This window comes from Polypterus senegalus, chromosome 18 (genome assembly GCF_016835505.1).
Source record: "Polypterus senegalus isolate Bchr_013 chromosome 18, ASM1683550v1, whole genome shotgun sequence".
In the NCBI taxonomy this organism is placed as follows: domain Eukaryota; kingdom Metazoa; phylum Chordata; class Cladistia; order Polypteriformes; family Polypteridae; genus Polypterus; species Polypterus senegalus.
In genome coordinates, this window is record NC_053171.1 from 26,549,369 (window position 1) to 26,573,251 (window position 23,883).

The following is a 23,883-nucleotide window of genomic DNA, read 5'->3' on the forward strand; positions in this document are numbered from 1 at the left end:
TGAAACAGTTAATCATTTTTAAATAAATATACAATGCATACACAATTATTTTCTTAATTATAATATTTTTCACATGACTATTTGTAATTAAATTTTTACATTTTTATACGGGTTCCTCAGAACGATATTTTTTGGATACCGTCCCGCAGTCCCAAAATGTTTAAGAGAACCGCCGGTGTAATTAATTGTTGGTTCCCTGACCAATATGGCTTCCAAAAAATAAGAGCACGTGACCTCTGTCCAGCCGTCGACTTCCTGTGTAAACAAATCTTATCACGGCTGCGAGTACCGATTTGGAGGAGTTGTGCAGCTCAGAAGAGAGTAGCAAGCAAAGTCCATAACGGTAAGGAGAACTCGATAAAAATGTAGCAAGGCTGATATTTCAGGAGGTCAGGAACTTTCCCCTCGAGTTGTTGATAAGGTTTGTAGAATGGCTTCTGTTAAATCTAGTGTGATGGAAGGCAGCAGCTGTTGAGTAGCCCGGGCCTGAGGCCTCGGAGGTGCCGGGTTTCTATGACTGCCTCTTCCTCCTAACAATACCGGGTGAAAACAGCGCTTGTGCGACTCATGCTTCATTTCAATCTGCAGTCGCTTTTTTCACAAGAGCCTAGAAAGAGCGTGTTTACCGACTGCTTAGAGGGAGGTTTGTGTCATGACCTTGCCAGCCTTCACTTTTAATTGCACGTGAATTCGGGGTGCTTTTGTGCTGCGTTGTTGTTAAGAATCGTTCTGACTGTTTAGGCATTCAGTAGGCACCAGAAATCTGGTCTTTGATAATCGAGCTTTGGTCTAACAGTTAGGCACAAGCTCCGGGCCGAGCACAATTGACGTTTCGGCGTTGAGGAAGCAGACGTCATGTGGCATTTTTTTCCCGACTCCTGAATTTCTCTTTGTGACACGTTAAAATTATTTTAACGAATGATTGGACACGAAACTCTTATTTGGCCAAATTGACAGGTATTGCAGTTTTCTGGGTTTACTTCTTTCGGTGCAGGGTTACAGAAAGCCGGAGCCAGGCCAAGAAACATCGGGTTGAAAAGGTGAACCAACCGCGCAATGAACACGGTTCATAATGTTGTACACTTGGGCTGTAACCAAAACACTAGGCTGTTTCGGAGCAATCGGTAAAACCTAACACGTATGTTTTTTATATGTGGGGAAAACCAATAAAACACCAGACAAACGTCCAAGCTGAGACTCGAACCTTGGTCCCCGGAACGGTTAAATACAATGATGTGAAAAAGATGAATATTTTTGGATGGAAATGTCCAGCGAGGTGCGCAGAAATTGATAATAGATTGTTGACATGTTCAACATGTTTTAACAAGCAAGCAGTAAGTAGATCTTCATGCAGACCATGCCGATAGATACAGGCGGTTTAAATAAAAACACAATTTGCCTTTTCATTTATTTATTCAACCTAAATATCAATAAATGTGCTGGTCTTCTTGGGGAGTCCACCCTTGGCCTCAGAAGCTGATTTTGTTCCCCTTTAGCAGGAATGACTTCATGTAGGACTTTTAAATAACTGCCCACCACTCTTTGGCATTGCATCCGTGAAATGTTTGCCCACTCATCCATGCAAAATTCCTTCAACTGCAAGATGTTTGTGGGTTTTCTTGCATGTGCTGCCCATATCAAATTTCCCCACAACATTTCAAGGGGATTCAACTCAATGCTTTGACTGGGCCAGTCCATAACACTCGGTTTCTTCTTCTTGAGCCATACCTTGGTGGATTTGCTAGTGTGCTTCAGATCATTATCGTGTTGACAGGTCCATTTCTGGGTCAGCTTCCAAACAGATGGTCACACGTTCTCCTCCAGCCCATTTTGACAACTCCGTCTTTGATTCATCTGAACAGAGCACATTGTTCCAGAGAGCCTGGCCTTTGCTTAGATTTTTAATGGCGACTCATGCATTGCTGTTATGTTCTTTGGGATGGCAAGGGCTTTTTCCTGGCACAAATAGCATGCAGGTCAAATTTGTGCTCACACTTACTGGTTACAGATGCATGTATTTTTACACCAACTTTTGCAAGAGTTACCTGCAATGAAATTTTGGGGTTTTTGGAGACGTTCAGTGTCAGGTATTCAGCTCTTGGGCTGAAATTGCTGAGTCGGCTATGTCTGGACAAATTAGCAGTTGTTTGAAATCTACACCACTTGTCAATGATTTTCCTTACAGTGGAATGATTGGTTTCATATAATTTGGAAATCTCTTTCAGTCCCATGCCAGGCACATAAGCATCCACAGCCTTCTTTCTCAGAGCCTCGGGAAGGTTTTTTAATTTTGGCGTGATCTAGGCTGATTCCAGGAGGAACGATTAAAAGAGCTGAGCCTTTACAGTTTAAGCAAAAGAATATTAAGAGGCGACCTGACTGAAGTGTTTAAAATTATGAAGGGAATCAGTCCAGTGGATCGAGACGGTGACTTTAAAATGAGTTCATCAAGAACACGGGGACACAGTTGGAAACTTGTGAAAGGTAAATTTCGCACAAACGGGTGAACTTTTTTTCCCAGGGGACCGTGATGCGCTCCAAGGCCAGCATGATGTCTCCGAGCCATAGCAGCCTATATTGTATACACCACCTCCATTCTGCCCTCATCAGCCAGGTAGTTGAGGTCTGTTCCCCCCTGCCACATCCCCACTTGTCCATCACAGAGCAGTCAGTAGCAGCTGTGGTCGTGTTAATCTTTTTTTTCCAGCCTCAGAGACCCTGTCAGGCAGCATGGCAGTAGAAGAGGTCACCATCAGCGGCTGGACCACCTGATGAGTGACTGCCTGGGGTGCATCAGTGCGCATGAGCCATGCTGTGTTAATCTGTGAGCTCTCTCAGTATGCAATGGGAGTGCTGTGCTGTCCAGCTTCCAGCTAACTGCCTAAGCAGGCTTTAAAAGCAGCAGGTGGCGTCGCACAGACTGGCATTTATAAAAATGAAGGAGTCCTGGATAAGCAGAGATTTCCAGCCTCTACTGCCGGGACTAGATGGGTTCTTTGTATATCTTTCTCTTTTAATTAGTTTTCTGTAACTCTTATGTGTACTGGTGTTTGTGGGGACCAAGCCTCATTGAGTCCATGCTTCCTGCTCCTGTCGTTTAACTTTTACTGTTCTGATATTAAATTCTTTGACTGTTATCTGAGATGTAGCTGTGAAGGCCAAGCCTCAGTGAATTCATGTTTTCTGCTGCTGTTGCCACTGTCTGAGCGGGGAAAAAAAAAATGTAATTCTGTTAATTTTACCTCGGGGTAAGCACTTGGGTTAGCACTGCTGCCTAACAGCTCATTTTGTCCCAATAATCTGTCCAGCATAGTTGGTACACTCTTCCATAGCCATCTGGGGCGCTTAACCGTTATAACTCACTCAAAACTAGTTTCGTTTCTCCTCCTCCATTAACTTCAGTGCATTTCGTAAAGTTCATGAAGACTCTAATTTAGGGTGTTTGTGCATCACTAGTAGGAATTGAAAGGATAAACTCAGAAATATAACTTAATCCAGTGTTTCCCAGCCTTGCTCCTGGGGGGGCGCACTGTGGCTGCAGGTTTTTGTCCCAACCAGCTTCTGTTTTTAATTGGACTCCTGGGCTAATTAAGTGATGTGTTATTTCCCAAGTTCTGTGTTTTGGGAACAATAGAGAAATTAGAAAACTAAGTGTACCAAGCATGCATACATCCATTATCCAACCGGCTATATCCTAACGAGAGGGTCATGTGGGTCTGCCTGAGCCATCCCAGCCAACACAGGGTGCAAGGCAGGAAACAAACCCCGGGCAGGGCGCGCGCACACACACACACACAATTTTAGGATCGCCAATGCACCTAACCTTCATGTCTTTGGACTGTGAGAGGTAACCGGAGGAAACCCACGCAGACACGGGGAGAACATGCAAACTCCATGCAGGGAGGGAGGACCCGGGAAGTGAACCCAGGTCTCCTAACTGCGAGGCAGCAGTGCTACCCACTGTGCCACCGTGCTGCCCTATGTACCAAGCAGTTATATGGGAATCATGTATTTTTTTTTTCTTTTTAAAAATATTTTCATCTTGATTTACATTCTACTTTTCTAGGTGTTCTAATTGTTTAAGTAATCCATTATTTACTAATTAGAGGGTCTTATGCTAAAGTAGTTGCAGCCTTTGATTATTCAGTGTTGTTTGCCAGCGTGTCTGCTCTGCTCGTTTTTAATTGTCATTAATAAGATATGACATGCCTCGCAGTTAGGAGACCCGGGTTCGCTTCCCGGGTCCTCCCTCCCTGCGTGGAATCTGCATGTTCTCCCCGTGTCTGCGTGGGTTTCCTCCCACAGTCCAAACACATGCAGGTTAGGTGGATTGGCGATTCTAAATTGGCCCTAGTGTGTGTGTGTTTGTGTGTGTCCTGCAGTGGGTTGGCACCCTGCCCGGGATTGGTTCCTGCCTTGTGCCTTGTGTTGGCTGGGATTGGCTCCAGCAGACCCCCGTAACCCTGTGTTCGGATTCAGCGGGTTGGATAATGAATGGTTGGAAGACACGACAAAGGGGAAAAACTGCACAGAGAAAGGGCAAAATATAATGAAACCAACTAAAGAGAGTTAAGCATTTAAATCTATATACAGCAAAAGCATAAATATTTCTAAATGTCTTATAAATGTAAAAATCATGCTGCTGTGCTTTTCTGAAAGTAGAATAAAAGAAAAATAATCCCAGCTAATTAAAGGAGATCAGTGCTGTCAGGTGTTGTCACTGATTAGAAATCTGGTTGGAACAAAAACCAGCAGCCACAGTGGGCCCCCCAGGACCGAGGCTGGGAAACCCAGTAATCGACGGACCACGCTGTGTGCATGTGATTGATTTGTGTTCAGATTATGACCTTTCTTTTTAAATGACTCTTCAGTCTAAGGTGGCTTGTGATACGGAGATTTTATGCATTTTTATCTCGCATCCTGTGGCTGATGAGTGACATGCAGTAAAATTGGTGGTGAAGAAAGTGTGACCTTTGTGGTTTATGGTGCAGTTGCATTCGGCAGAAATCATTCGTGCTTTTCCCGCACCCACACCCCCCATCTCTCTCAATGCATTATTGCACAAATACCACCAAAACATGAAGATGCCCACCAAACCTGCATTTTAATATTGTTTAATAGCCCCAGGATAACATTACCAATTTAATTCTAGAAAAGTATTTCAAAAGCGTGTTTGGGCTGATACATTTGTGTTTTTTTTAATATTACTCACTAACTGTGTTTAGGTATATTTACTTAGCTGGTGTTATGGTTAAATGTAGTCGTGACACACATCTTACATTGGTGTAATGCTAAAATAAAAAAAGAAAAGCTTGCATGTTGAAATAAATTGCAGTGCTCGTCACAACTGTTTCTTTGTTCTTACATTTGTAGCCCTGGCAGCTCATTGGCTACTCCAAGTCACATACAGTAGTATGGTATAGTATAGTGTAGTCAGTCAATGGCGGTAGTGAACCTGCATCCTGTTGCTTTGAAATTCACTGCCACTTAAGCAATTCTGTTTTCATTTCTGTACCTTTGTACCTTAGCCACTTTAGAACACTCTTTATCAAAAAGATTAAACTTTTACAGTTTTTACTTTTACTGCTTTTACAGTTTATTCAACTTGATTATGTGGTATGTCTTTAGTACTTGAGTGATGCTAATTTTATAAATCGGCTTTTATTTTGTACAAAGGCCTTTAGAGCTTATACCAGTATATGGTACGCTTTCAAGCAGGCAGATAAATAGTTCACAATAACAAGATAACAGAGTCCCAGATAATTTACATTACAAAGCAAGCGTCACTGTCTTGTCTATGCCTTAGCTGGACTGATATGTTATGACCATCCAAACTGCTCCCAGTCTGTGAATATTCAGGTGTCTAATGAAAATTCAGCTCTCTCAGGCTACATCTCATCTTCTTTGTACTTGGATCTTTATGCCCCAGATTTCTCAGCAGCTGTACTTATCCAATCGGCTGTGAAACCCGAGTCCTAGTTTTCCATGCACACCTCCTGCATTTACACCCTTGATGGATATTTTTAGGAAGTCACTGTGCACTAGGGAGATTCCAAAGGACTGGAAAATGGCAAATAATATCACATTATATGAATGGGCAGATCCAATAACTATAGGCCAGTAAGCTTAACATATATCACAAGAAATTTAATGGAAGGAATTATTAAGAGTAAGACTGAGCAACATGTGGCAAGAACAGAGTTTTACTGAACAGTCAGCATGGGTTTAGAAGAGGGAGGTCACATCTTATCGACATGCTGGAATTCCTTGAGGAAGCAACAAAAGGATACGATCAGAGTGGAGCATATGATTATTATTTATCCTGACTTTAAGAAATCATTTGATAAGGTGTCACATGAGAGGTTGGGCATCAAACTGAAAGAAGTGGGTGTTCAGGGTGTTGTCTGTAGATGAATGCAAGATTGGCTTGGACATAGGAAGCAGAGGGTGATGGTGCGAAGAACCTCATCAGAATTGGCCGATGTTAAGAGTGGTGCTCAGCAGGGTTAGGGTTGCTGCTATTTTTAATATATATACTGAGTTGGATAGGAATGTAAGTAGCAAACTAGTTAAGCTTGCAGATGATACCAAGCTACAGTGGTGTGAAAAACTATTTGCCCCTTCCTGATTTCTTATTCTTTTGCATGTTTGTCACACAAAATGTTTCTGATCATCAAACACATTTAACCATTAGTCAAATATAACACAAGTAAACACAAAATGCAGTTTTTAAATGATGGTTTTATTATTTAGGGAGAAAAAATCCAAACCTATATGGCCCTGTGTAAAAAAGTAATTGCCCCCTGAACCTAATAACTGGTTGGGCCACCCTTAGCAGCAATAACTGCAATCAAGCGTTTGCGATAACTTGCACTGAGTCTTTTACAGCGCTCTGGAGGAATTTTGGCCCACTCATCTTTGCAGAATTGTTGTAATTCAGCTTTATTTGAGGGTTTTCTAGCATGAACCGCCTTTTTAAGGTCATGCCATAGCATCTCAATTGGATTCAGGTCAGGACTTTGACTAGGCCACTCCAAAGTCTTCATTTTGTTTTTCTTCAGCCATTCAGAGGTGGATTTGCTGGTGTGTTTTGGGTCATTGTCCTGTTGCAGCACCCAAGACCGCTTCAGCTTGAGTTGACGAACAGATGGCCGACATTCTCCTTCAGGATTTTTTGGTAGACAGTAGAATTCATGGTTCCATCTATCACAGCAAGCCTTCCAGGTCCTGAAGCAGCAAAACAACCCCAGACCATCACACTACCACCACCATATTTTACTGTTGGTATGATGTTCTTTTTCTGAAATGCTGTGTTCCTTTTACGCCAGATGTAGCGGGACATTTGCCTTCCAAAAGTTCAACTTTTGTCTCATCAGTCCACAAGGTATTTTCCCAAAAGTCTTGGCAATCATTGAGATGTTTCTTAGCAAAACTGAGACGAGCCCTAATGTTCTTTTTGCTTAACAGTGGTTTCGTCTTGGAAATCTGCCATGCAGGCCGTTTTGCCCAGTCTCTTTCTTATGGTGGAGTCGTGAACACTGACCTTAATTGAGGCAAGTGAGGCCTGCAGTTCTTTAGACGTTGTCCTGGGGTCTTTGTGACCTCTCGGATGAGTCGTCTCTGCTCTTGGGGTAATTTTGGTCGGCCGGCCACTCCTGGGAAGGTTCACCACTATTCCATGTTTTTGCCATTTGTAGATATTGGCTCTCACTGTGGTTCACTGGAGTCCCAAAGCTTTAGAAATGGCTTTATAACCTTTACCAGACTGATAGATCTCAATTACTTCTGTTCTCATTTGTTCCTGAATTTCTTTGGATCTTGGCATGATGTCTAGCTTTTGAGGTGCTTTTGGTCTACTTCTCTGTGTCAGGCAGCTCCTATTTAAGTGATTTCTTGATTGAAACAGGTGTGGCAGTAATCAGGCCTGGGGGTGGCTACGGAAATTGAACTCAGGTGTGATACACCACAGTTAGGTTATTTTGTAACAAGGGGGCAATTACTTTTTCACACAGAGCCATGTAGGTTTGGATTTATTTTCTCCCTAAATAATAAAAACCATCATTTAAAAACTGCATTTTGTGTTTTCTTGTGTTATATTTGACTAACGGTTAAATGTGTTTGATGATCAGAAACATTTTGTGTGACAAACATGCAAAAGAATAAGAAATCAGGAAGGGGGCAAATAGTTTTTCACACCACTGTACGTGGATTGGCAGATAATACAGAATCTGTTGAATTATTACAGAGGAACTTGGAATACAGGCTTTGGCAGATTTATGGCAAATGAAATTAAACATAAGTAAATGTAAAGTATTACACATAGAAAGTAAAATACACAATGGGGAATCTGAAAATCAAAAGTACACTTATTGAGAAGAATTAGAAGTCACAGTGGACTCTACACTATCAACTGTCAGACAGTGTTCAGAAGCCATTAAGGAGGCTAACAGAATGTCAGGTTATATAGCGCCTTGATGTGTGGAGTACACGTCACAGGAGGTTCAGCTCAGTCTTTATAACACACTGGTGAGGCCTCATCTAGAGTTCTGTGTGCAGTTTGGGTCTTCAGGCTACAAAAAGGACATAACAGCACAAGAGAAGGTCCAGAGAAGAGCGACTAGGCTGATTCCTGGGCTACAGGGGATGAATTATAAGGAAAGATTAAAAGAGCTGAGCCTTTACAGTTTAACACGGGGACACAGTTGGAAACTTGTTAAGGGAAAATTTCACACAAACGTTGTTCTCTGGGTGGAAAAAAACTTCCCAGACATATGGAATAAATGGCCATATGGTGTGGTAAACAGTAGGACTTTAGGGACTTTCAGAATTAGATTTGACGTTTTTTAGGAGAATTAAGTGGGTAGGACTAATAAGCTTTGTTGGCTTGTTGTCATCTAGATTGTTCTAATTATCTAATTGCTTGTTACTGTATAGATGACTGATTAATTTATACGTGAAAGTGTTGCTGTCATATTTTCAATCTGGAATGCAACACGGGTGTCCTGTTTCTCTTTACATTGATTAGTAACAAGCTGAGCATGTATACATTCATCCTTGTAGAGTATTAATACAGCAGCATCTACTTACACATAGTAGTAGAACTTCATATTGATAATTGTCATTAACTCTGACCTGCCAAGAAACAGTGGTGTTTAAACATGGTATTGTATAAGTGATTGGCAGTAAATATAATAATATTCTGTTGTGTATTTTATTTTCTCTCTCCATATATCAGTTATCAGTGTTAAATCATTTAGTTGGATTTTTGATTTAAGTATGAAAATGCAAAAAACAAAAATCACTACCCAAGAACAAGTGTATGGATCGTATATAATTGCTTTCCAAGGAGAATCCAAAGAATTGATTAGGTTTTAATATTTACAGTGACCTCCATAATGTTTGGTGCAAAGACGCATTTTTCAGATTTACCCCTTTGCTCCACAGTTTAAAATTAACAAATCAAACAATTCAAATGTGATAAAAGTGCACTTTGCAGACTTTTATTTAGCAGTATTTGCATACATTTCGATCACACCATGTTGAAATGACATCTTTCATACATGGTCCCACTTGTTTGTTTGTTGTTTAAAGTTTTCTTTGCATTAATAAAGTGACTTGGTAAATTTTATTCATATAAAGAACTTACTGTGATCTTATCCAAAATCCAAAATTTGGTGTTCAGCCAGTGTTTTTCAGCCTCATTTCCACTTGGATAGACTGACTACTACTAGCTTAGGGTTAATAAGGAAAGCTCCCACTGGGCCGCCTTTGTACACAACTTGGTTCTTCTAGATTTGACTGTTGTGTTATTGTGCAGATTCCAATGGCAGATGGAAATGATGATGATAACCTGATGCAGGCGGATGAGCATCCTGAAGATGAAGATGATGATGATGATGATGAGGTGGAGGAGGGAGAAGAAATAGTTGATTTGGTCGAGCTGGTTGACATTGAGCTGGCATCGCCCAGTGAAGATTTTGACCGTATTGTTCCTGCAGAACGCAGTGGACATGTTGCTGTGGCTGATGGTAACTGTATGTACGTATGGGGTGGATATAAGGTAAGGAATTATTCTGTGTTTCTCAGTTTACTGAACAGTAGCTAAAAATGTTTTGGATAATTTTATTTTCAGCATCCTATAATGAGGAAAGTTAATTCACTATGAAGAAAACACGGATGTAATTGTGGCATTCACTAATTGCAATGTAATCCATCATTAAACACAGAATGCAGAATTTGTACACAAAGTATACTCATGACTACGCTGATGTCAATTCAGTCTGACTAAAACTTGCTTGTCAAAAGTACAAATAATGTAAGAACAGCATCATCAGATGGTCTCTAGGCCTTATTGAACCTTTAACTAGAAATATGAGAGTTCAGAAGTGGAAGAATAAAGATGACATCCTAGGTTCGAAGTTATTTAGGCTTCTAAGTAACTTCAAAAAAGAAAGTTTCCAGGTGATATCTGTGAATGGGTCAGTTATTCTTTCATGAATTCTGCCAACAGTGCACTGGACACGAAAAGACATGCAAAAATTGTGTACACAAAAGATTATGCATATTACATACAACTCTCTTCCAACAGTTTCAGAAAGTTTCAAGAAAATTTTATTGCAAAACTCCTTGAAACTAACTTATTAATGGGGCATAATGATGAAGTTTTGCCAGGTGAGAAATGAGTGCCCAAGAGCTTAGTATCACATTACACAGCTGTCTGCGCAACTCCCAGTTGGTGGTGTGGAAAATGCACCTCGATTGTTGTCAGTGAGACAGGCGTTCAGAGACGCGGACTGCGGTGCTTTGAACGTTGTCATTGGGAAAGGTACAGCAGACCATACCTGTTTATGATTTAAGCAGTTCTGAGCATTAAACACCAACAAAATGGTGTGTTAGTTTGCTAGAATGAAAATAACAAACATTTCATTCTGTTAGGTCTTTTAATTTATAAATTCTTTGTTTATAGCCTGTTTAGCCTTTTGTTGTTGTAATGGGAGATGTCTGCAAAATGTAGAGGATAATAATACATTTAACTGCTCACAGCAACCTATGCATGCAGTTTTTTGTTTATTCTTAGCGTACTTTACATTTTTATATGTAAAGTATGCTGTGTTTTATGTGTATGGTGGGTATTGCGGAGAGAGAAGGATTTTATCTCCAAAATGAATTTTATAACACTAAATTAAATTCTTTTGTTTGCCATAAACTGTATTATATAAGTATGCGGATATACCAATTTCTCAAAGTGCACTCGAGCCTGCTATAAGGTTTAATATACAGCATTATATTGTTGGTTAGCATAGCAGGACTGATGGTAGAGAAATTTAAATCCAAAACCTTTAAAATAAATAAATGAAATCTGGGAAATGTAAAATTAAAAGAAAATGTGCTTCATTTATGACTTTTGTATGTCTTTCAGAATGCCCAAGCATCTGGCAATTATGACTTCTATTTACCAAGAAATGAAATTTGGATCTATGATATGGAGACTGGAAAATGGTACCTTTTTTTTAATTTCTTTTCTCCTATTTACATTTTTTTGCTTATGTCTGTGGCCAGGGGTGGACTAGCATTCTGGTCAAGGTTGGTTCCTGATTTGATCAAATGCCTCCAAGATAAGGAGCTGCATTTCTGTGGGGATTTTGGAGATTGCACTTGTGATGTCTCATATTCTTCTTCTTTCGGCTGCTCCCGTTAGGAATTGCCACAGCGGATCATCATCTTCCATATCTTTCTGTCCTCTCCATCTTGTTCTGTTACACCCATCACCTGCATGTCCTCTCTCACCACTCTATAAACCTTCTCTTAGGCCTTCCTCTTCTCCTCTTCCCTGGCAGCTCTATCCTTAGCACCCCTCTCTCATTATACTCAGCATCTCTCCTCAGCACATGTCAAAACCAACACAATCTCGCCTCTCTGACTTTGTCTCCCAACTGTCCAACTTGAGCTGACCCTCTAATGTACTCTGATGTCTTTTTCTTAGTATTTGAAGGAATTTAATGTCACTGTTGATTTGTTGTTTAATCTGTCAAAAATAATTAAAGAAAAGCTATAATTATTTGCATGAAAAAAAAAAAAAAAAAGCAAACTTGAATATGTTCACTGTGCATCACATTGCTCTAAATATGAGTTGACCATAAAATGTATTTTTTTTGCTGAACTGGTTATTATTATTATTTATTTATTTATTTTAAATTTAATATTGACCTCATTCAATAATATCATGTCACAGCTCAGCTAATTGTTTTCACTGAATTGTCCCGCTGGGTGCTCCCAATGTGAAGGTCATTCATGTGAGATTTCCAATCTGTCCTAAACCAAGTGAACATAATACTTGGTTATGTTAAAAATAATTAAACATGTTTGTTGGTGGTTTAGTCTGCTAAATTCAAAAGAATAAAAATTGCCAAGGGCTAAACTTGAATATTCAATTTTTGATAGCCAGAAGTACTATTAGGATGGATGAAACAAACATTGTGATTCTAGTCAAATCTGTTGTGTTCATTTTGATGCATAGGAGGAAACGATTCACCGAAGGAGACATGCCACCTTCCATGTCGGGCAGCTGTGCTGTATGTGTTGATGGCATCCTGTACCTTTTTGGGGGACATCATGCACGAGGAAATACAAACCGGGTTTGAATATTTATCTTCATATTTCTTTTTGTAGGATTCTTCCAAGGCGTTACAAATTTCACATTTTGAACATTAGCAAAACTTCCTCATCATGTCTATTTTAATGATAGCTAAAGGTTTTAATTAGAGTGACTTAAAAGTAATTTCTACAGGATATATTTCACAGACTTCAGAAGGTGGCATAGGCTCTGCCACGCTTATTAAATCAAACATTGATTCGTTCCCCTGAGTGCTCGGTAATAATTGATCTCATAGTTTGTTTTTTTGACTTTTTATTTTGTTCATGTGTCTACAGTTCTACCGACTACCTCTAAGATCCTCAGGTGTGCTGCGCTGGGAAAAGATGCGAGATTTGGCTGGTCTGCCACCTTCGTGCAAGGACAAGCTTGGCTGCTGGGTTTATAGAAACAAGTGAGTTTTTCACAGGCAGGATTTTTATTTCCTTTAATTATCAGTAAGGTATGGACTGAGGAGGTGTCTTCATTGGCTTTCTTTGAAATATGTGGGTCTTGTCCAGTGGTTTGCTTTCAGGTATCTTATTGGTCTCTTAACTTCAAGCTGGCTTGTCTGGGCCAGTACTCGCTTGCACTAGCAGCTTGTCCAAATGGTCCTTTAGTGTTTATTTTAATTTAGCACAGCATTAACAGCATCCATTATCGCTTGGCACTTGACTACACTGTAGTAGCATACTAGCAAACCTGTGATAAGAGTAACAACATTTAAAACTGACATACAAGTATAAGTAAGAATTCAGGCTTGGTAAGGCACTAGACAGTTTGAAAACGCAACAGGACGATGCTGTCTGCACTGTGAAGAATGGCAGAGTCCATTCTAAAGAATTTGTGCAAGAAAAGCTGAACTTCACAGGCGAGGATAAGACGTGGAAATCGTGTTGAGTTATTTTCCAGCTATTCTATTTATTTAATGAGGTTTCTTTTTTGTATTCTCTGCCTTGTACAGACCTAGTTAACACCATTTTGATTGCTTTGAATTTTTCAAATGTTTTCTTGTAGATTAATCTTCTTTGGAGGATATGGTTATGTTCCAGTTGGAAATCATCGGGGAACATTTGAATATGATGAATCATCTTTCTGGGTATGAGATTTCATGCTAATAGTTGTATTATTGTGTAGGCAAGGTTCATTTAAAATGTGCAAAGCTTTTTAACATCGCCATACAAAGTAGAAAAGGAAGCTCAGTGCCATATTTTAAGGTGCAAGCTGTTTTTGATTGGCCTGTAAAGCGACAGTAAAAAAGAAGACAGTATTTGCCTTCTGAGCTGCAGCTAATGTCCATGTAAAAATTTTGCTGTACTTACCGTATATACTCGCGTATAAGTAATTGATCTTAAATCAGACTCTGACTTATACGTCCGTCCAAAAATGCAACACTTAATTTTTATTTATTTTTTTTACATCTTCTTGCCTCCTCCAATCTCTCATCAGTTTCTCAGATGCATCAAATTTTGTTGCAGCAGCGCATTTAATTTAGTTTAAAACCAGCTTCATATGTTGTTCTGATCAAACGCTCCATTGTAGATAAGGGATGCTCTTATGATAAAGGTGTATGAGGGTGTGAGATACAAAAAACACAAATCCGTGCAAACGTCACTTCGGAATAGTTTGGGTATTACTGTGTGCTCACGTAGGCACAATAGAGAGGAAGGTTAGGAGCACACGCTGATACGGCGCATTGCCGCACCCACACAGACAAAAAAAAGGCCGTGTGCTCCATGGTTACTCTCTCAGGTGGGCGTTAGCATATCATAATCTCTTGGACCAATAGCGTGAGTTTTCCACATTCGACTTATACGACCGACATTAGAAAATACCAGAAACTATACTGTAAAATCAAGTCCCGACTTTTCCACGAGTATATACGGTATGTATTGTGAAAAAGTATTTGAGCTAATTTTTTGGCTAATGCGGGCCCCATTGTGTCTGCATAAAGTTGAACACCATATTATAGTAAGAACCTTAAACCTACAGACAGATATGGCAGATGGTGGAACTGTTTGTGAATTCAGAGCAGAATTTACGGTTCTTTCAATGATGCTAAGCAAAATGTTGAATCGGAGGATTTCTCGGGGGAACACCAAACCATCTAGCTGCAGACTGCAATTGGGTAACGTAGCATGGCAGTGGTCCAAAACCCAAAGCAAGCTTACATCAGAATGGCAGAAGAAAAAGTAGCTTGAGCTTTGGGAAGGCGGCCTCTTAAAGGAAAGTTGACGGCTTATCTGAGACGTTGTGGCGGGACCTGACATGAGTAATTTTATTTTTGACAACTCAGAAATAGCATAGGCTAGAAATAGTTTTACGAAAAAGAACACAGCAGATTGTTCTGCTGCACTGCAAGAAACTGGTGGGTAACTGCTGCTTAGTAACTAGTTATTAAGTTCAGAGTGGTAACTATATTTGTTTGCACTGGGTTCTGTTTTTTTTTTTACATAAAGCAAACATCAAGACATTATTTTGATCACTTTTTATTTTAGGTTTTCTTTGAAAATTAGATAATCATTTCAAAAAATATGTAATACACAAAATGAGACATTCTAGACGGATTCCACCCCCCAACATTCATTAATTAATAATTTGTTGCTGTTATGTATTTTAGGCACACAGCGCAGCCCGAGGCTGGAACAACCATATTCACGTCTTGGATCTCGAGACAAATGCCTGGAGTCAGCCAGAGACCACGGTATTGACTTAAATGAAAGGCCATTTAAAGCCGTCGTCATTCTTCTGCTGCATTTTCTTATCATTGGCTAGATGCTTTCTAAAGTTTTTATGCTCTCCTCTCTTTGTAGGGAAATCCCCCTTCTCCTAGGGCCGCACACGCCTGTGCCACACTTGGAAATTGTGGTTACGTGTTTGGTGGCAGGTACAGGGTAAGCATATTTTCTGCTACAGAAGTGACCTGTCCAGCAAGGTGCGGTGGATAGTGACCCTTCTTGTACTGTCTCTTTGTCCACAGGAATCTCGACTTAATGACTTGTATTGCATCAATTTAAATACCTGGGAATGGCGTGAGCTGTAAGTAGCACAAGGACCTGACTGACTGAATGGAAACACCAGTTGCAGAGTTTACACTGCAAACACCTCCACATTATTAATCTGTTTAGCTTTTTAATTTTCTAAAGTTTTACTTTTTTTTTTTTTAACCTTTCTGCTATCTAGGATCCTCTCACAGCAGCAGTGCCCCGTGGGGCGCTCTTGGCACTCATTAATTCCAGTATCACAAGATTCTCTGTTCCTCTTTGGTGGCTTTACTACTGATAAAGAACCACTCAGTAAGTATATTGTTCAGGTCTGGTTTTATTTCATCCATCCAGCCCGCTATGTCCTTACTACAGGGCCAATCCCGGCCAACGCAGGGCGCAAGGCAGGAAACAAACCCCAGGTGGGGAGCCAGCCCACCACAGGGTTTTATTTCAGTGGGCTCAAATTCAGTTTTTTATTGGCTATAAAAGCTGCTGATTTTTATTCCAGTTTTCTCTTTTAAATTTAGATCTTTGCTTTTTTTCCTTGTGGATTTAGTAATAACTGATGTCTTCCTAGTTATTTAAATGTTCTTTTGTATGTGTTGTATCACTGCAGTAGTCTGCCTGTTAAGCTGTCTGATTCTGTGTTTTTTACAAAGAACAGCCATAGTTCAAATATTAAGAGACAGATGGAGAGAAAGCATCCTAATTAATTGGAAAGAATGCACCCATACATGTAAACCTGTCCGTGCTCTTTATAAATTTGATGCTCTTCCATACTTTGTTTCTTAGAATTCAAGCCTTGCATGTGTGAAAATTGCAAAAAAAAATCTTATTTTGCATCTCTTGGCTTCAGGACATTTTGTCAGTTCAGCCTCAATATTTGTTAATTGTCACTTTATAAATTGACTGGAATTAACACATGCAGAAGCAGAGGGCTTCTAGGAGTTGAGTTTGACATCTTTAAGCATGGGCTTTGGGTGGGCACTGCAGTACACCATGACCTATGGTACAAGCTTATGGTAAAGATGGCTTTTCTTGACTGTGATGCTGACTTGTACTTCTGTCATTTTGGTTGGACTCTTCCTGCATGGGCCTTGGCTTAGTTATTAGTTACATTTATTTTCCATTACTGTTAAAAATACCAATGTCGAAAGTTGTGATGTGCAAGAGTAGAACAGCTGTAAAAATTAAACTAGATAAAAGTATAATGACATTTAATTTACTGACAGTGGATCACTTATTATATAAAGCAAAGCAATGTCCAGAGACAGGGAGCTAAACCTCAATGCTTTGCTTTGTCTTTTGCCCATTCTTGTGTGTTAATGATAGGTAGACATGGTGGTTGGGGGGTTGTGCATGCTTAGAGCAAGAATTTGACAGTGACTCTGAAGAAGTGATACCCTAAAGTGATATGCAGTCCCTAAAGCATTTGACAACTAAATGAGGAGGTGAAGGCTAGCGTGGTGTAAAATAAACGCCTCCATCGCTGTAATCTTGGCGATTTCTTGTTAGAAATCCCTGCTGTAGTTGTGCACAAACCACACTCCTGGTCTCCAGGTATGTTGCATTGTCATGACGGGCAGCTTTTCTTAACTCCAAGCTACAATTGGAAGTCCTTTGCAAATAAAGCAATTGCTACTTGTGGATATACAGGATGGAGTGCAGTAGTTGTGTAATGAAGCTTCATGAAACTATCAATTACATATGTTTACCATTTATTGCACTTGTGAAAGTCCATGGCCAATGTGCTAGAAACCTAGTCGGGAGTTCAAAACAAACGTCTGCAGGATCAATGAAGGCCAGTAACTGGGTGCTGACAAGAGGACACAGTGCTCAATATGTGTAGCAACAAATTCAACTGTAGACTAACTTCACCGTGCGATTAGTAGCGTCACATTTTACGCTGTGTTGTGGAATTTATTACATCACATTTTGTGCAAACCCCTTGCAAAAAATAAAAAATGCATAAACTATGCACGGTGAGCAGTCTAGGCCCCCAAACACCGGGATGTACAGTACTGTATATATTGTTGTAGTTCACCACAGAACAGGTAGATTGCTGAACCCTAGCTATGCCTAAGCAAACGTCACCACTGTTAAAATCCCTGATGAATGTCACCAACACACCTGCATACACAAGCGCTGGGACAAGTCCCTTCCCCACATGTACTCAAGAGCTGCCAACCCATCACGATCCTCTTTACTGGCATGTGAATCCTCAGGGCTTCTGCCTTCAAGACCACTCTGCTGTCTATCATCTCTCAAGTCCCTCCAGTTGTGCAGCTGCTCTGAGATCCTCACATCATTACTTTGGCTTCTTCATCCAACTCCTTGTGTCCACCCAAGAGATCTTCCTCATGCTGGCTGCCAGAAATCCCGGACCACCATGAAGTGCTCCAGAGCTGCAGATTTCCCCGCCCGTGGACAGTGCTCCTTAGAAAGCTGTGCAATGGTCCAGATGCTTATAGAGAGGTAGCTGGCTCCACTGGGTTTGTGAGCGCTGCTTCCATCTTCTCATTACATGTTTCTCTGGATTGGCATTTACAGAATCCACAAGCAATAAAAGCATCGGGCATCTTATCACAAGGCTCTGAATTTAAAGCCAAGAACCAGGGATTGTGTGTAATGTGGTACTGTGGTTAGATGGTTTGGTGGTCTGTCCACCTGTATGGGGGTTTTCTCCTTCCCTTGCACATTTTGTTTACTTCACCGTAAATAGGAGTGTGTAGTGGGTGACCCTTCTACTACCATCCATCCATTATCCAACCCGCTTAATCCTAACTACAGGGTCACGGAGTCTGCTGGAGCAAATCTGAGCAAACACAGGGCAGGGTGCCAGCCCACCGCAGGGCGCACACACACTAGGGACAATTTAGGATCTCCAATGCACCTAACCTGCATGGCTTTGGACTGTGGGAGGAAACCCACGCAGACACAGTGAGGACCCGGGAAGCGAACCCAGGTCTGCTAACTGCCCGGCAGCAGTGCCACCGTGCCGCCACCCTTCTACTTGCTCCATGCATTTGTCCCTGCGCCTGTCTGTCCCATGTGCTTTTGTCGGTGCGTCTTTTACATCAGATCAGCTTTCTTGTGTAAGCACCACAGCTTGGTGCCAGAAAATGTTTTGTTGTAGCTATCATAAGACAGGAGCAATAGATTTTTATTTGTTAATTCTATTTTATTTTTCCTGATTTTCCCCTATCATTCATAAGCAGTTCTTTTTAAGGAGAAAAAAAAAAAAGGGCATTCACCCGTCAAGTGCAAAACTTTGAATGTCCAGATTGCAACGGACCCCACGTAGCACAGGCAGTGCAGCCTAGTAGTTAGGTTTTTGAACTGTAAAAAATGTGCTTGCTGCTTCAGCATGCAGCATTAACTGTCAGTCTGGGACCCTGAGTGTGTAATTTAACCTGTGCTGACAGTGTAGAAGTTCAGAATCAGTTGTAAATCGATTTTGTGAAGGCGGTTTAAAAAAAAAAAAATCATAAGACAGAATTGTGAGAGCCAAGTGTGTCTTACACGTGTGTGTGACGTGATCTTTGTTAGCGGGAGTGTTTTGCAGGTGTTTTTTTTGCCCAGCTCTTCTTCATCTAAATACCAACTCCACTTCATTGATGGCTCCCTGCTACTCCAGCAGCCTTGTGAGGACCACGGCTCACACCCTTATGTTCTTAGGCAGACCTGCTCATGTTTTCTTCTGCATTGCTTCGCAGGTGATGCTTGGCTTTACTGCATCAGTAGGAACGAATGGAGACCCTTCAAGCACAACCACATGGAGAATCCCAGGTAAACGGGATTGTTTTGAGCCCACTAATCTTGTTGTTTTCTAAAATGGCATTACGGCCTTTGAAATTTGTGTTTGCTTCCTCATTCCAGGCTCTGGCATACGGCTTGTGCAAGCAAAGAGGGTGAAGTTTTTGTTTTTGGCGGGTGTGCAAACAATCTTTTATCCCATTCACGAGCTGTAAGTGTGCATGTGTGGCACTGTGTGTACAGAAAGGTGCAGGGAGCTTCTTAATCTCCTACTGTATCTTCATGCCTCCATATTCTATTTCCTAGGCTCACAGCAATGAAGTCCTCATCTTCACAGTTCAACCCAAATCGCTGTTAAGGTGTGTGTGCACATTTAGAAGCGTATCTGCTTGGATTTGACCTGCTAGCAGTGGCTAATTCTTATTTTCCCATTTTAGACTGTGCTTAGAGATGGTAATCCACTTCAAAGAGATACTGGCGTCATCGTGGGACTGCCTTCCAAAAGACCTGCTGCGAAACATAAGCCATCGCGCTGGCAGCAACAATGTGCTGGGCTCCTGAACAGAGTGTGTACCTGCCGTCTAGCTGTTCATATTTCTTTTTGTAAATAATGGTGTTTAGGTATCTGTGTAAAAAACCCCTTTTGTCAGGTCTGTGCATGTTAAGTACGTGCATTTGTAATGTTTTGTTGTAAAATGCCAGGTTTGACCTGACTGCAGCCCCCAAGCTCAGCTGCTGGTAGCGATACCCTGGCCTTTCTGTTTCATGGTCTTTAATTTGCACACACCATAGCAACGAGTGCTTTAGTACAGAAGGTTTTTTTTTTTTTTTTTTTTATTTTATTTATTTATTAAAAATGTCAAGAAGCAGCCCTGTTGCAGTTGATAAAGCAGCTCCAAGTTAAGCAAGAGAGTGGACTGCCATCAAACCACTTTCTGCTGCTTGTGTGTTGTTTTATATGTAATTGGCTGGGCTTAAGCACCCCCTAAATTTGAAACTCATTATTTCAAAGCAGTAAAAGTGCCTTTTTAGCAAACGTCGGAGAGAAAGTGCAAATTATGTGACTCACATTAAAGTCATGGTAAGAAGTAAGTTCTGAGCTACGTCTCTTAATTTAGGCATTGGGTGATCTTCACTTTTTCAATCCCGCGTTCCAGGAGGCTGCCCCTCTGCCTGATCAAATGCGTTTTAATCCATTGCCTTCAAGTCTTGGTGCCAAGAGCCAGCTTACTTCTTCTTAACTGCCAAAAGATTGGGTGCTGAGACTTTCACCTTCCCTGGTATGTTTCGGGATAGATCGGTGTCCTAGAATAATAAACACACATGCACGTTAGAAAGGAGCCCTGCTTCTAGGAGAACAGTACCCAGATGTTCCAGGAGTCAATCTATAAAGCTGCTTTCACACCAAAATGCTTACATTGGTACAATAAATGGCCATTCACACTTTTGGTAGCAGTAAAACGACCAGTCCTCAAATCCATGTTAATAAAAGGAAGGAGCCCTGTAGCCATTCCAAAGGATGGGGCAGGCATCACAAACATTTTAACAGTAAAACGCCTTGCATTTGTCATTCTAACAGATGCTGCCTCACAAACATTAACACTGCTTTTCTGAATCACACACCATGTGGAACATAACAGAGACCTACGCATTACATGGTGCACTGCAAACATTACCCATGAAGTCCATGTTGATTACTTGGATGTCGACCCTTCTTGGATGGGTAGCACTGCTAGCTGTTACACTTAAATAAATACTTTACCCAAAAATAAGAATATGGTTCTAGTGATGGTCATGGGGGGGAAAAATTGCATCATGGTTAAGAATGAATGTAAAGTTCTTAATACAGTAAACTTCAATGCAGACCAACGCTGAAAACCAGTAGATATGAAATGGTCAATGAAATAATCTCAAATGAGTCTTGTTGCAGTATCCCAGAAGTCATCTGTCCAGTTGTATGCAGATGTATTTTTACTAAAATATTTGTTCCTCATGAACAGAAGTGGAGGACATTCTTTGAAATGAAGACCTGCATTCCCCACCTAGTTCACTGGTTAGAAGCCAGAAGTAGCTACTTCATTGGCTAGCATTACAGAATGTGGTCTTAGAAAGGTGTATAATTAATAATAATTTTTATTATTACATTTATATAGTGCTTTTTTCACTACTCAAAGCATTTCTGTGAGTGGTGGACAGCCACTTCAGCCACCACTAATGGGTAGCATGCACCTGGATAATGCAATGGCAGCCATTTTTGCACCAATATGCTCACCACACATTAGCTGGTGATGGTGACATGCTGAGTAAGAGCCAATTAGAGACCGGGGATGTCTGGGGGGCCAGAATGACCAGGCCGTGTTGGGCAGTTTAGCCTGGACATCTTTATGAATGGTGCCCAGGGATCTTTTATGACCACAACGTCAGGACCTCAGTTTTACTGAAGCATGGTGCCATTTTTACAGCATAATGCCCCCCCCGGTTTACTGTACCGAGGGTTTGTGATCCACTTTAAGAGCACAAGGTAAGTGCCCCCCATGCAACTGGCCTCACCAGCAGCAACTCAAGCTTGTCCTAGCTGGACCCAAACATGCTGAGCTTCTACTGAAGTACCTCTGGTATGGCTGCTGGTAAATTGGAGATTAAACGTTTAACAGCAAGTACAAACTTTACTATGTAGAAATCATCTGACGTATTTGTGCATATCTGAGGTACTTCAGAAAGCAGAAGGTCAATCCACTGGTGGAGTTTTACAAAGTCACAAGCATACAATGAGGGGTGAGGCAGGTCTTCAGATGCTCACTACCACCTGAAAGCAATTCTTGTTCATAGAAGAGGGGATCTCTGGCAGTGGTCTATGTAACAATATTTTAGCAAAAAATACATACGTTTGGGAAGTTGTGAGCATGTAAATAGATAGATACCGGGCACTGGGATTATGCGTAACAGATTTTGATACTGTTGTTCAGTACTGGCCACCATTGAAGCCCAATTGTTCAGTTTCCTTAAAAACTTCTATTAGATAAAAAAAATCCTGCAATGCAGCTAGACTTTTTGGAAGATTTTTTCAAGTCCCGTGAGATGAGACTTATGTGGTCATGAGATTTTGTTCCAATTCCTCCCCATCTCAACCATTTCAGGTTAATCGCCCATGGCCACCATCCTCTCACGTCACATTTGTGTTAATAGTTTTGTCAGACACAGTTCCTGCGCTGTCGGCTCTTATAAATTTTACGTTTTCCTCACTTTAAGTTCCCAATTAAAGAAGACGTATTATGTCCAAATCTTATTGAAGAATTTAATCACGAAGGGTTATCAACAGAAAAAATTAGTACACAGGCAATCCTAGGACAGAGAAATGATGAAGTCAAACGAATTAACGTGAAAAATGTTGATCGGTTACGCAGCAAATTGGTTAAATGCGTATCAATAGACTATGCTGAAATAGTTGGTGGTGACTGTGCAGAAAATATCAACTTGCAATATCCTGAAGAACTACAACCATTAACACCATCCGGTCTTCCAATTCGCATGAATTACTGTAGAAAGAATGACGTATCTAAGAAAGGTAATGTAGTACATCTTCAGGGGATAACATTACACACCAAAGGAGATCTTGGTATGCCATTTGTATTAAAACGCTAATAGTTTCCTGTTAGAATAGCTTTTGCAAAGACAATTAACAAATCTCAGAGCCAAACATCGAAAAAGTCATTTTATTTAATAGAAAGAAATTAAATTCACTCAACATATGTTGTGTTGTCACGATAAAAGTCCAAACACAGAATCAAAATTCAATGCGACATTGACGAAAATTTAATTCAAAAAATTGTTTTTACTGAAGTTTTACAGTAAAAGTGTTAAATATAAAAAGTACCTGCGTGTTAATTTCAAAGCCAAACAGAACTAAATCGTATTACACAATGAATACCTCTAACACAACATGAAACACAATTTACTTTCAAATTATTACGTTTTACTATATTTTAATATGGTTAATTACTCACTGTAATGTAAACTAGTTCTATTATGCATAGGTAACAATTCCCACAAAACTAACAATTTGTTTAAATTATACATCCGCTTCCCCATACGCGAGCGACAGAACTGTAAAGAGGCTAGGACAAGCACAGTCACAGGGGGTTGGCGAGCGAGGCGAGTAGGGAGCCTCCTAGTTTGATTAAAAATTCTTGCCCACCAACTCTACAAACACAGGGTAAGTAACATAAAATAAATTGTTTATTCGGTGAAGCCTTCCTTTATGTAAAATGGGTTAAGGGGTTTGTTTAAATTATTTTGCCCCATGACCCTGTGTTAGGATATAGTGGGTTGGATAATGAATGACTGACTTACTAGCTTTAAGTATGGCGTAAAAAAAAAAAAAGTCACTACCAGATACACAGTAGAAATGATGCCAGTGAGTAAACCAAACCAAGGACCTCAAAGACTACAATTAATGGCAGCCATGTTGTTAACGTCAGAATTCCTATCCCTCATGACTTAAGAGATTCA

At 40.5% G+C, this 23,883-nt stretch overlaps 2 protein-coding genes across 3 annotated transcripts in view; one reads left to right on the forward strand and one right to left on the reverse strand.

Annotated features, from left to right (window-relative positions):
* The first annotated feature begins 241 nt into the window (after positions 1 to 241).
* klhdc2 (kelch domain containing 2) lies at positions 242 to 20,466 on the forward strand. Its single transcript, XM_039741309.1, has 14 exons — positions 242 to 343; positions 9,818 to 10,060; positions 11,420 to 11,499; positions 12,518 to 12,635; positions 12,931 to 13,046; positions 13,649 to 13,730; positions 15,252 to 15,335; positions 15,445 to 15,525; positions 15,612 to 15,670; positions 15,815 to 15,927; positions 19,335 to 19,407; positions 19,498 to 19,585; positions 19,681 to 19,733; positions 19,812 to 20,466. The coding sequence occupies exons 2-14, from the start codon at positions 9,824 to 9,826 to the stop codon at positions 19,933 to 19,935; spliced, it is 1,308 nt and encodes a 435-aa protein (XP_039597243.1). The 5' UTR covers positions 242 to 343; positions 9,818 to 9,823; the 3' UTR covers positions 19,936 to 20,466.
* The window catches only part of LOC120518491 (nuclear export mediator factor NEMF-like), a 41,039-nt gene continuing 37,346 nt past the window's right edge, over positions 20,191 to 23,883 (reverse strand). For both annotated transcript variants that reach the window (XM_039741307.1, XM_039741308.1), the window contains exon 32: positions 20,191 to 20,679. In XM_039741307.1, coding sequence (XP_039597241.1) covers positions 20,602 to 20,679 — 78 coding nt within the window. In that variant the 3' untranslated portion in view covers positions 20,191 to 20,601. The remainder of the gene's footprint in view (positions 20,680 to 23,883) is intronic.